Below are 13,205 nucleotides of genomic sequence, written 5' to 3'. Positions count from 1 at the left end.
CACCATCTTAATCCTACAAACGGATTTCTGGAGTTTCCTAACTCAGAAACAGAGTGGTTCACACATTGGTAATTTTTATATATATTTATATTTATATTTATATTTATATTTATATTTATATTTATATTTATATTTATATTTATATTTATATTTATATTTATATTTATATTTATATTTATATTTATATTTATATTTAATTTTAATTTTAGTTTTTATATTTAATTTTTATATTTTTAATATATGTATATTTTTTTTAACTTTCCATGAGTTTGGCCAATCAATTTTTCCCTCCTGCTTGCAGGGACATCCACAGCTGAGCAACCTGCTGTGAGATGAGCCATGTCCTCTTCTTATCTGTTCACCTGCACCCTCCTGTGGGAGGTTTCACCTTCCCTCTCCTGTGATGACACCTGTAAGATCCAGCTCTCCAAAAGCTCTTTTTGGAGCTACAAAGCCCACACCAAGCCACAGCAACTCCTTTACCAGTGTTGAACAGCCCTGCTGGTCCGTGCATTTCCAAGCTGTGGCAGCACTGGGACATGACTTTGTCCCTTTGTTTTGCCCACCTTCTGCCATGTCTGCAGCATTCCTGCACCATGGAATATTCAGGACAAGCTGCAAAGCAGGGACCTGTTAGAACAAAGATGCCCTTGCCAACCAAGCCTGCTCATGAATTCTGGCTGTACACTGGGAGCCAGGGCCAGAATTTTGATTGGACTGGCTCCATTTGCATTGGTGCATTTGTCTTTTTTTTTTTTTTCTTCTTGTTTTGCTTTGTTTTTCGAGCGCTGAACACTGGGACCAGCAACGCCCTGAACAATCCAAGTGATATCACCTTCCAGTGAGTCATGGGGAGGGCAGGGTGGAGAAGGGCAGGCAAGGAAAGATCATGGGATTGTGTTAGCTCAAACAACCTAAAAAAAAAGGGATATGTGTTTGGATACATGGAGGGCAGATTGCATCTGCTGACACCCATCACTGAGTTTTGGGAAGCATGCCATGGCTCTGAAGAATTTACCTACCTGGTTTTCCCCAAATATGAACAGGGTGATTAATTAGTAGGGTAATTAATTAGGTTAATTAACAAGTTAATTAACAAGTAATTAATTTTTTCTTTAAAAAAAAGCTATGAGCACATACTTTATTGGCTCGACTTTTGCGTCATCAAAAAAATTGAAGTTCAGTCCTCAAACCATGTTTAGTCTGTAGCTTCAGTCACTTTGCAAGGTGCAAACAGGCTTTTCCTGAGCTCACCTGCAGCTTTCTTAATTTCTGAAGATAATTATTTAGGTTTACAACAGGACATACAGCCCTTGCCCTGACCCAGCTCTGTCAGATTCAGATTTTGCAAGATGTGGGATGATCTTTAATAAAATGATGGAAGGGATAAAGTCCCCATATGGACTGCTGAGACCCCAGCATTATTATTATAAATTCTGATGGATGTCCCTAAGGTGGGTGTCACCATCTCCTCCTCCCTCACCCCATGAGGTGTTGAGCTGGGCTCAACAGGGCTGATTTTGAGTTTAAACAAGACCAGGTTTCTGTTGGATGGTGGCACAGATCCTACAGAAATCGTGTTTCCTGTTCTTTGATGTTGCCCTGTACTCATCTTAATGCTTTTGGGGCCGGATGACCAAAAATTGCTCTTACACCAAGATAACAGACTGAAGTGCTGGTGCATCACTCTTGTCCTGCTATTCCTGATATTTTACTCACATTCTCTATTTCTGGGCCTTGGACACATCCTTCTCTGTTTCCTGAGCTCTTCAAGTGTCCACCACTCAGTACTGACTTTCACTTATTTATATAGGAAATGTTACAAAGCCCAGCCCAAAACCCCTCAAAGTGCTGTTGCATATTCGACTATGTGAAAGCAAGTGCTGATTTATTCGATTTTTTACGCATTCCCTAAAAAAGACCCCTCAAATCCTCTTATGTGCAGCCTCCCAGTGCCCATCAGAGGATTCTGATGCTCCAGCATGTGTAGAGGAGCTGTTCTGGGGACTCCCTGCCCAGCTCTGTTCATGCCAGGGCCAGGAAATGAGGAAACTCTGGATGCACTCAGGACACGTCCCTTCCAAGGGGCACGCTTATTTGCATGGCAATGAGGATGGTAATGGGCCCCTTGTCTTCATATGTACACAAGGTTCTCACTGGGTAAAAACCAGCCAGAGTTGAAATTCAGAGAATTCAGAGCTTCTTTTCCTTTTCAATTTGTGTTTTCTATCTGGATGCAAAAGACAAAGCACGTAGTACAGAAACTGCATTGTGCCCTGAACTGCTAAACACCAGATAAAAGTTATTATTTTAGCAACCATCAGGCTGTTTAGGCAAGCACCAATCCCCTAAGTAGCCTGGCTCAAGCAGTAATTACCAGTTGAATTTAAAAAGAGACCCTTCTTTTATTTGCTTTGTTACCATAGCTTTTTGTTTTCTTTTCCTCTCTCTTGAAGCTAAAAAATGCTCCATAGAGCTGCAGCTCCTCTGAGAACCCAGAGCACGCTGCAAGCAGGGTTCACAGCAACACTGTGAAGAGGTCGTGGTCATTAACCCTTTCTCTGTGGGGAAACTGAGGCAGGAAACCTCTCCCTGTCAAGGGAAGAAGCAGGATTGCATGTTTGATGAAGTCCATCGTCTTCTTATGTCCCATTTCCTGACACACCCATGGTTCCTGCAGGTCCAGGGGGGTGGGCTGGGGGCACTGTGAAAAAGGGGGATGGTCAAAGCCATGGTGGGATGAAGACTGGAGATGTTATGGAAGGCAAAGGGGGATGGCCCCAGCACCACTGGGGTGGCTCAAAGCTTCTGGCTGTCACTCAGGGAGGTGTTTCTGATGGGGTTAAAATCAAAACTGGTGATTCCAGCAGCCCAGAGCCAACCTGAAGAACTCAGCACCACCCCCAAGAGAATAAAGTCCTTTAATCTAAAACAACCAAGGCGAGGTCATCGCCTCACCAAACTGACCCCCGTGTTAAGGGAGCTGACAGGGAAGATGGAGAGAGAGAATTTATGAGGGCATGGAGTGACAGGACAAGGGGGAATGGCTTCCCACTGCCAGAGGGCAGGGATAGATGGGATACTGGGAAGGAATTGTTCCCTGTGAGGGTGTGAGGCCCTGGCACAGGGTGCCCAGAGAAGCTGTGGCTGTCCCTGGATCCCTGGAAGTGCCCAAGGCCAGGGCTAATGGAAGGTGTCACTGCCCACGGCAGGGAGTTTGGAATGAGATGATCTTTCAGGTCCCTCCCAACCCAAACCTTTCCATGATTCCATGATCATTGATTGCTCCATTCAAAGGCACTGGCTGCACCACCAGGAGCTGTTCATGAGGCTGCAAATGCCTTCATTTCCAGGAAGGCCCTGAGTCTTCCCAGCACAGCCATGTCATTTCTGCTCACTGTCCTCATCCCATGCCCCGAGAGCCAGCCTGAGCTCCTGCCTGCCTTGGCTGGGCCTCCAGCAGATGTTTCAGCTGCTTTGCCTGCCCAGCCACCACAAAATGCTGTGATCTCTCCATCTTCTCCCACATACCCGTGATGGAGCTGCCCACGTACCTAATGTTGAGTCTGGCTGAAATTTCTCCACTTTTTAGGGATGGGTGTATGAAAGTTTTGCTGGAACCAGTTCTCTGAGTTTCCTGGTGGATGGTTTTCCTCCAGCAAACAGCCCAGGGAGCTTTTCTGTATTGTCAGTCACGAATTTCTGGCTCCTGGCACCTGTTTTACTGTTTTGACACCAAGCTTAAGAGCGCAGGGGAAAATAATAATGATATCTGGAGTTAATGTTATTTACTTAAATACAAATTAACGCTCAGTCACATGGTGGTGTGATTTGTCATCTGGAGCTAAAATTAAAAGAAATTAAGGCTGAGTCAGAAAGTTATTTCAGATCCAAGTGGGGAATGCTGTTCTGAGGTCAAGTGGGAGCAACACTGACATCTTCTGGCTTAAAAATATATATATATATCTGCTGTTTTTCACCAAGAAAACCACTGGAAAACTCTGCAAAAACCTGAGGAGGGACTGGGTGTACAAAAGTGTTTTAAAGTATCAAGGAGAAGCTTTGGGGCAGTGGATGCTATCTGAGCCCACTTTAACAGCTCCCCTTAGCATGACCACAGAATCTGAACAGAGGGTGTGTGACACTGGTGACCCAAAGTACATGAGAGGAGGAGGTGAAGGGGTGTTGCTCTTCTCTCAGTGCAGGTGGCAGGGCTGTGGCCATACTTTCATGCTGAAGTCTATAAGTCTGGAGGCAGTAAATTACCTGAAAGTCACATTCCGCTAGTCTGGGTTGCTCCAAGCCCCATCCAACCTGGCCTTGGACGCTTCCAGGGGTGAGGAGACACAGTTTCTCTGGGAAAACACGTTTCAGGGTCTCACCACCACCACACCATCAGCCTTTTCTACACATCTCACCTCCTCCAGAGTGGACTGACCACCACCCGTATCACCTCACTCTACCACACCCTTCCACTTCCTCTAACCACGTTCCTTTCAATCTCTCCCAAGGTTCTTTCTTCCCATCCCTGAAGCCCTCCGAAATCGTCTTCAAGATCATCTTCTGGCTGGGGTACTTCAACAGCTGCGTGAACCCCATCATCTACCCGTGCTCCAGCAAGGAGTTCAAGCGCGCGTTCATCCGGCTGCTCAAGTGCCAGTGCCAGCGGCGGCGACGGCCCATCTGGAGGGTCTACGACCACCACTGGAGAGGGGCCTCCATCAACAGCTCAGTGCAGGACTCAGAGACAGACCTAAGGCCCAGGATTAACACCCTGAACAGCTCCTTCATATTTAACTCCTCCTTCCAGGAGAGAGCCAGTAAGAGGCGAACGCTCAGCTTCAAGGGCTGGAAAATGCTCACCCCTTTCCAGAAACCAGCATCCACCCAGCTGAAGGAGAAGATGAACAGCCTTTCTAACAAAATCCGGGGTGGCTCCAGCAAAGGGGGGGTGACAGCCACCTACAAAACAGAGGTGGAGTCTGTCTCGATCGGGATCCCTCATGATTTCACAGAAACCATCGACTACCAAACCCATGACTTAACAGACTGCTGTGGGCTGAGAGAAACAGATATTTGAAGCCTCTGGGGCAGCTGTCGATGGTTTCTTTAGAGGCATCCAGCAGAAACATGGAGGGATACCAGCTGTGGGTCTGTCAGGTAGGCTGGAAGCAGCAATCAGGTATTAAATGCAGTTGCCCAAAGGTTATCCAAGCATCCCCCACATGGAGCTCAGCCCCTTCTGTGGGATTATGGGTTCCTCAAGTTAGAGCCAATGGCATATCCCATTCTACAGCCACAGCAGGAGGAGAAGGTGTGGATATGACCTTAGGGCTGGAGCTGTCTCCTCTGGTGGATGGTTGTCTTTGGCTTTGGAAGGAACTGTGCAATTAAGGGAAACCAGGATGTCTCCTTTGCCTTAAAAACACCACAGTGAAATCTAACGGAAAGATTGAATCCCGAAAGTTGCCAACCCTGCCTTAGTACACGTGGCCATGTTTCTATCCCGAGGCAGCACCCAGGAGGACTCTGCCAAGCAGGAGCTGGCAGCTGGTCCTTCATGTGGGTGGGTTGGGAGCTTGTAGGTCCTGAGCAGGACATCCAGACGAGGCCTTGGCTTTGGAGGGAGAGCAGACTGGGGTATTCCCGAGCAAGGTGGAGGGATCCCGGCTCTCAGCCATCATCTCTGCAGTGGCCACAGCTTTGGCCCTTCCACATCACCTGGTTTCAGGCCAGAGGAGTATTCCAGATGTGTGCACTGTTGCCAAGGGGTGTGCAGGTCTCTCTCCTCTAATTCCATCCTGTGAAGCATTTTGCATTTCACTTTCCAGTGAAACACTTGCAACCCACCTTGCTTTAGTGAACATTCATCTGCGACACACAGAGAAATCAGCTCCTTCTGGTGTCAGTCATCCCCAAACTTTCCTGTCTCCTTCTTTGCTCTTGATGTTTTTTCTCAGAAAACACAGGATAAAAAAAATGCATCCCAGGGGCTTCACTCAGGACAGAAGGAAATGGCCTCAGGTTGGGTCAGGGAAGATCTAGGCTGGATATGAAGAAGAATTTCTTCACTCAAAGGGTGGTCAGGCACTGGACCAGGCTTCCCAGGGCAGTGGAGGAGTCACCATCCCTGCAAGTGTTCAAAAGACATGTGAATGTAGCACTTGAGGAGATGTTTAACAGTGAGTGGGGTGGTGCTGGGTTAATGGTTGGATTCCATGATCCAAGGGGTCTTTTCCAACCTTAATGATCCTGTGATTCCATAATGCAGGTCCTCAGCCAGCCTGTGCTGTGGCTCAGGAAAGGTGGGGTGGCTGAGTTCAGAAGTTTGCATTTCTACTGCCCGTAGAGTCCAAGCTGGAGTGGAGCTGAGCTTCTCAGGAAGAGAGATCTTCTCCCCAGTCAGGGTCACACTCATGATCCTTCTCCCATGGGACCTCCCACATGCTCGACACACCAAACTTTTGGTGGCTGCCAACAATTGCCTTGGTTGTGTCAAAAGCAGTGACAATTAAAGTGGGGTTTCTCCCTGCTCACAGCCCCAGAGTGTGAGCACCCCTCAGGAGGGCACCACGGCCTCCTCCAGGAAACTCAAGGAGCTGAAGCCATGGCAAGCCCACCTTGACCAGGCAGCTCAGGAAATGGTCACCCAAACTCTGCTTGGCCTTGGACTACAGGCACTGGTTTGAAAATTCAGAGTGGTTTCATCAAATTTTAGATAAGGAGCCCCAAGGAGCAACCATCAGGTTAGGCCATGAGCAGGATGTAGGTGATGGAGGCAGGATCTGAGGTGAAGTGCCCCAAGCCAGGGAACTAAAGAGCAGGAATGTGAAGTCCTGAGGGGTGGAAACATGTCCTGAGTGGAAACTGCTCCACATCAGCACTGCCCCTCAAACCCATGAGGAGCCTTTCATGGAAGTGCCTGCAGCACATCCAGCTCATCCCACTAAGGGTGGCTGCCAAAGGAAGATGAAAGGCTCCCAGGCACAGCCAGGAGAATGTCACCTTTCTTTCTGATGTTCTGATTTGCTTTAAAGGAAAACAAAGCAGGAGGGAAGTTGGACTTTTTTATTGTTTTACTCTTTTGTGCAGTGCATATTGAGACAAGAGATCTGGGGCTGGCCCTGTCTCAACACCCTTTACTTGATGCAGAACAAACTGGACCAATTATTGCACAAATACCAGCAGATTTTGTCCAGATATTTTCCTCCCAGCAGCAAATCCCAGCACTTGCACTGAACTCAGACTCACAACCACCTGCATTTTCTCCAGCATCTGCTAAACCAGGCTGAGGTTGCCAGCTCTGCCCTACCAAAGCAGGGAACTTCTGTGGGGAAATATTGCTTTTATCCCCTGTTTGTTTGGCTTCGGAGGGAAATGAGACCTTACAGTGATGATGGGGTGACACAGAAAGTCATTTTGAAGTGTGAGATGTGCAGCTGCCACGGGTTTCCTGGGTGTTTTTGGGATCCCAATGGAAGGCACTGGCCATGTGGCAGAGAAAGGAGCAGGGAGAGGACAGTCCATGAGTGCATCTGTGACCAGACAGACAGACAGACATCAGATCTGTGTTTCTATAAATGTGTCACTCCCAAAATAACAGGCATTCTCCTGCAAATGGGCAAGCATCCCTCTATAAATGAAGATTTGGCAAATGCTGGCAAGCAGTGCATTCCTATAAATGATCTGGTATTTCTGCTTATGCTGCTCCCTGATCTTTTCAATATATATATATATTTTTTCTCTCCAGTATTGAAATATTTATATTTACAGCCTCCAGCCCCTTGAAAGCTTTTCAAGAAGGAAAAAAGGATTAGTCTGGAGGTCTGCTGCCTCTCCACCCCAAGTCTTTACAGACCTACAAGGGAGAAAATAAAGTCTGTTTAAGCACACACATGACACACACACATAAATGCCCAAATTCTGGCTCACTGTGTTTGATCTGGCCTCAAGAGATGCCCTGGAAGGTGCTGTAGGAAAGCCTTGAGCTCTGCTGTGCTGCATTCAGGTGAAATATTTGGGTTTTGCCCTGTTTTCATTTGGCATTTGGTTTCATCTTGCACCAGAAGCAGTGCCAGGACTGGACTCTGAGGCTGCTCGTGCAGGGCTTCATTTAGAGGAGACAGGGCTGGCTTTGCTGGGCAGGGAGGAAGGAAAATTTTGTATGAAATATGACTTGAGTGTCTGGAATTGAGCATTTCTCCTTGAAACATTTCCAAGTTTGGAAAAACGGGCTCAGACTTTCAGGAGGTAAATTCAGTCTGATCCCACAGATTTCCCTGGATCCTCAAGGGTGTGATCAGCTGTGGGAATGGCCCTGCTCCAGCAGATTTTCCAGGCAGGCCATTTCCCAAAGCACCTGCACCTCAGTTATCCATCAGACCCCACCTCAGTGCACTGGCTCCATGTCACAATTGCATTGTCAGACCTTGCTGCTTCAAGGAACCGAGAGTTGAGGGTGGAAAATGAATTTTTGTGTCACTGGACTCTCCCAAGTCCACGAGGGAAGGAAGGTCCCTGTCAGCCTGAGCTGGGCTGCAGCTGGGTTGCATTACTATTGTTTACAGTGTGTATATAAGTGTACATTTTCTTTAGCAGAACGTTGGAATTTTTTATGTATAGATTTTTATTTTTCATCCCCAGATGTATTTATTAGCCAGAGTATTTCTGTTCTGTGTTTCAGGTTCTGCCAGATTGATGTAAGCTCTATGAAACAGAATGCACATTTTTTTGTTTGTTTGTACCAAATACATGCACAAACCTGTCTAAAACGCTGCTGTGAATTGTTGCTGTGTCTGATTTTTAAAACAATGGTTATAGAGGATGAAGGAGGAAGAAAATCAGGAAAATGATCCAATCTTGCTAATTTCTCTAACACATTTTTTTGCAATTTCACAAGGATAATCTTTTCCTACGTGGAAGAATTAATGATTAAAGCAAGTCAGGAGAGGACACTCTCAGTTTCTTGACACACTGGCATAGAGGGATTGCACCAGCCACATCTGGAGAGCAAGTTTAGATTAGATATTAGGAATAAATGTAAGGGTGGTGCTGCCCTGGCACAGGGTGCCCAGAGAAGCTGTGGCTGCCCCTGGACCCCTGGAAGTGTCCAAGGCCAGGCTGGATTTGGTTTGGAGCAGCCTGGGATAGTGGAAGGTGTCCCTGCCCATGGCAAGGAGGTGGAATGAGATGAACTTTAAGGTCCCTTCCCACCCAAACCATTCTGGGATTCTTATCTATATGATGCATATCTGAGACAGGAAAGTAAAAGGCAAAAGGGAAAATCAAAATGAAATCTAACATTAAAACCCTGGATCAATATTTGATAGCTGTCAGAGGTGAAAATTACTTTGGAGAATTTGGGGGAAGAAATGGAGAATGGAAGAAACTGAGAATGACCTTAAAAATATCTTTGCACCTCTGAATATGTGTAACTTGACTCCTCTTTGCTTTTGTGATTATTCAGTCGAGAAAGGGTAGAATGCACTTAGAATGGCCCAAAGTTCCAGGCTAGTTCCCACCCAAGGAACATTTAAACCAAATGTCACTCTGGTGACTGCGAGTTCAGGTCTGTAAAACCAGGAGTGCTGAGAAGACAGGCAGAGAATGAGCGTTCACTGCCTCTCATGGTGCAAGAACTAAGCGACATCAAGCCCAATTATCAAAATGAACCCAGCGAGGTAATTCTTCACATGGCTCATTTTTGAACAGTGGAGCTCATCACCACGAGATATCTCATCTGTCTGGAGGGGGTAGAACAGCAATTAGGTGCCTTGGTGACAGATAAACCCATCAAGGGCAGTTGGAAACATTTATATAATCTCAGCTGAGAAATCCCTGAGGCAGCAATTGCTGTCAGCTGGGAGGATATTTCAGGGGATATTTCACTCTTGGCTTTTTCTTTCCCTCTGTTCCTCCTGAATTTCCTGTGGTCAGAGAAGGGACTCAGCTGGAATGACCCAGGCTCTGGGAAAGGTCCAGACCTCTCCGTGTCCCCTCCTTCTGTGGCAGCCCATCCATGCCAAAATTGCACCCTGCAGTTCCCTGCCCATGGGCAGAAATGAGGGAAAAAAATGGAAAACTCAATTTAGTTCCAAATGCACATCAAGTCATCCAGGTCATAGGATTTCGCCATCCCTGTGTGCCAGTTCCTGCTGGGAAATTTCTTTTGCCACTCAGAAATTGAAAACCATCCCTCAACAAACTGACTTTTACAATCTTTTCACAGGACAGGGATTGTAGCTGGGACTGGGATTTGTCCCAAGAAACTTCAGCCATCCTGTGTGAAGATTTCCATTTTTTTTTTTCCACTTTCAGACCTCTAAGGGTCCCTCCCTGGAGACTCAAAACACAGAGTGACACTAAAGTCACTGAGAGGTTTGGGGTTTTTTTTGTGATCTTCTGTGGGATTCAGCTTATGGATTAAAAGCTCTCCACCCCAATGAGGTGTCTGTGTAGGAGTCACATTTAAATTCCATTAGAGAAAAAGAAATAATTAATTCCAGATTGAATATGGGCATTTCACACCATTTGAGCCATTCTAGGTTATCCAAGACATCTGCACACGTCAGGAAATAGAAAACCTGATGTGCAAAACTGGCTCAGGATGGTGGCAGAAGGACCTGGGCTGGGAGATGGGTAAATAAATGTTGGTCAAAGAACAGAGAGAAACAAAGTCTGATCCCTCCTTTTCTCTTGGGAAAAGAGGACACAGGATATTTTCTGTGGTTGAACTCATCACCAAAAGTCAGATCAGGATGGAGCACACAAGCAGCCCCTGTGACATCCCAGGACACAGAGTCCTGCCAAGAGGCTGGGAAGGACAAATCAGAGAGTGTAAATTACACTGAGTCCCAGGAAAAAAGGGTTTAATGTTCAGTTCTATTCAGTTCAATAAACCAAACTTGCCTAAATTTAAAGATTTCCTGTGTGCAGTGGTGGTGGATAACATGTCTTGGGGTTTGAGGGAAGGGTGCAGGCATCAAAAATAGGTTTTATGCACTTTCTGAGAACATTATCTGGCATTTATTGTGCCCAGATCTCCAATTTAACTTTTTATAGTATGGCCTCAAGCAGGACATTTCAAACAGTTTGGAGATTTCTGGACTTCTTCACTTCTGTCCTTCGCCTTCGAAAAGACTGAGGCAAGGAAGGACTCAGCCCATTTTAGTCCAGCTCACCATGGCTAAAAATCTCACTGAAAGCAAGGTTTTGGGATTTTCACAAAAAAAATCAAGGTCTGATCCATCTCCTGTGCTGAAAATTTACTCTTCTTCCCTTCACAGCTGCTGCTTTCTGGCTGAAAAAAAAAAAAATTAAAAAAATAATAAAAACCATCCCTAAGGGCTATAGATGATTTATAAATCTCACTGAAATGTGACCATAATTAAGTGGCAGCAGCACTGCCTGTTCAAACCCCTCTGCTCTCACCTGGCACATCCATTGTTGCTTTAAAACCCGACAGAACAACGGGTGGATGGGGAATTTGAGCTCAGCTGCGGCAGGAGGGTGGTTTTGGAAAGAAAAGGTCCCAAATCTTTACCCCATCCATGGCCAGGATGCTTCAGCTGGAATCATTAGGAGAGGAACACCTTGGTCTTTCTCCTTGTCAGTGGAGACTTCCCCAAGTTTGCGGGAGGTGTTTGAAATCCACAAAACTGACAGGAACACAAGAAAAGAGTCCCAAAATCCCTAAAGCCAACACATGCCAACAGGAACAAAGAGCCAAACTTAGGCTGAGGTATCCCAAAAGCTCTTCCTCATTTGCAAGCTGGAAATTGGAATTTCTCCACGCATCCTTGGGAAAAGGGAATGCCCCTGGGTAGCCCTGTTTTTCTCACAGCAGGGTGGTTTTATGGGTTTAAAAGGTTTGCTGCCTCGACAGCACAGTTGTTAATATGTGAGTAAATTGCCATTGTTTTATGCCTGTTTATTACTGCAGTCCTCACCAGATGATTCACGGTGCAAATCCAATTTCGCTTTGATTGCTGTGGGGCTCTCATTTCTCAGCTGTTTCAGAGTTTCAAGCTTAAATGCTGCTTCTTAAAGCTTTAGGGGAGGGGGCTTGACAGGGTATAAATGTGGTTTTGTACAAGTGTATATTCATATATTTGTATTAATAGATATGTCTGCTCAGATCTGCACATAAACACAGATAAATATGGGTAGAATTTATCCTCCTAACACTCCCTGTGCTCTCTTTGCCAAAGAACTTGTGAGCCTGTGTCGTCCTCAGACTTCCCAAAATTCCATTATTCCCCATTATACATTATTCCAACGTATTTCCCAAAATACATTGGGCACAGCTGCCAAACCATCACCACCCCAAAAGTGCTGCAGAAATCAATAATGAGTGCTCTGATATTCCATTACCAAAATCACTTTCCCAGCTAGGATGTGGATTCCCCACCACTGGAGTCCAGGCAAATATTTGTCGTGGGTGGCATTTCAGGTGGGATGGAGTGTGAGCTGCATAATTCCATATTCTGTATTTGCTCTTACCTTTTTCATTTTAAGGAGCTTGTTAAAAAGCGGGAGAGAGCAACTTTTCAGATGAGTGGATGAAGTGACAGGACCAGGGGGGAAATTAAGCTGAAAAAGGGCAGGTTTAGGTTGAATTTTAGGAAGGAATTGTTCTCTGTGAGGGTGGGGAGGCCCTGGCACAGGGTGCCCAGAGCAGCTGTGGCTGCCCCTGGATCCCTGCAAGTGTCCAAGGCCAGGCTGGACAGGTTCTTCCCTGTCCATACTCCCAAGGAATTAGAAACTGGGTTGGTTTTTTTCAACTTTTGTGACTTGGCCGTCTATTTCTGTTTGCACAAGAGGTATTTATCCCACCTCCAGCTTCTCAAACTGAGCAAAGATGAATAATTGTGCCAAGAAACCGCCTGTGAGAAGGAATGAACGCACCCCTGCTGATTAATGTACCAGGAGATGGGATTTAACTTTCATTTCCAGTCTCCACTTTCTCCAATCTGCCTCTAAATGATCATCTTTGCTCTGGCACAGTCCTTACTCCTGAGAGTCTCACAGGCTCCAACTGATCCCAAACTCTCAGGATCTGGGAAGCAGACTCTGTCATCCAGCAGGCAAAGGAATAGAAAACTCATTGGCAGGGAGATGAAAACTTTAAAAAAAATTAAATTAAATTAAATTTTAAATTAAAAGTATAAAAATGAAAAAAAGTCATTAACAAACAGAGCAAATTT

At 45.9% G+C, this 13,205-nt stretch overlaps 1 protein-coding gene and 1 long non-coding RNA gene across 2 annotated transcripts in view; one reads left to right on the top strand and one right to left on the bottom strand.

Moving 5' to 3' along the window:
* Positions 1-8,771, top strand: part of ADRA1D (adrenoceptor alpha 1D) — a 39,845-nt gene extending 31,074 nt beyond the window's left edge. Inside the window, exon 2 of the mRNA XM_023926608.2 lies at positions 4,512-8,771. Within this exon, the coding sequence (XP_023782376.1) occupies positions 4,512-5,080 (569 nt within the window). The 3' untranslated portion in view covers positions 5,081-8,771. The remainder of the gene's footprint in view (positions 1-4,511) is intronic.
* Positions 8,772-10,851: 2,080 nt separating this feature from the next.
* LOC111929108 (uncharacterized) lies at positions 10,852-12,240 on the bottom strand. Its single transcript, XR_002864527.2, has 2 exons — positions 11,431-12,240; positions 10,852-11,299 (listed from the first exon to the last, which is right to left on the bottom strand). It is a non-coding gene; the product is annotated as an uncharacterized LOC111929108 (long non-coding RNA).
* Positions 12,241-13,205: the final 965 nt, after the last annotated feature.

This window comes from Cyanistes caeruleus, chromosome 5, assembly GCF_971803275.1.
Source record: "Cyanistes caeruleus chromosome 5, bCyaCae1.hap1.1, whole genome shotgun sequence".
NCBI classification, from domain to species: Eukaryota; Metazoa; Chordata; class Aves; order Passeriformes; family Paridae; genus Cyanistes; species Cyanistes caeruleus.
The sequence above is the reverse complement of the archived record's forward strand: the minus strand, read 5'-3'. Positions and strand labels throughout refer to the sequence as shown.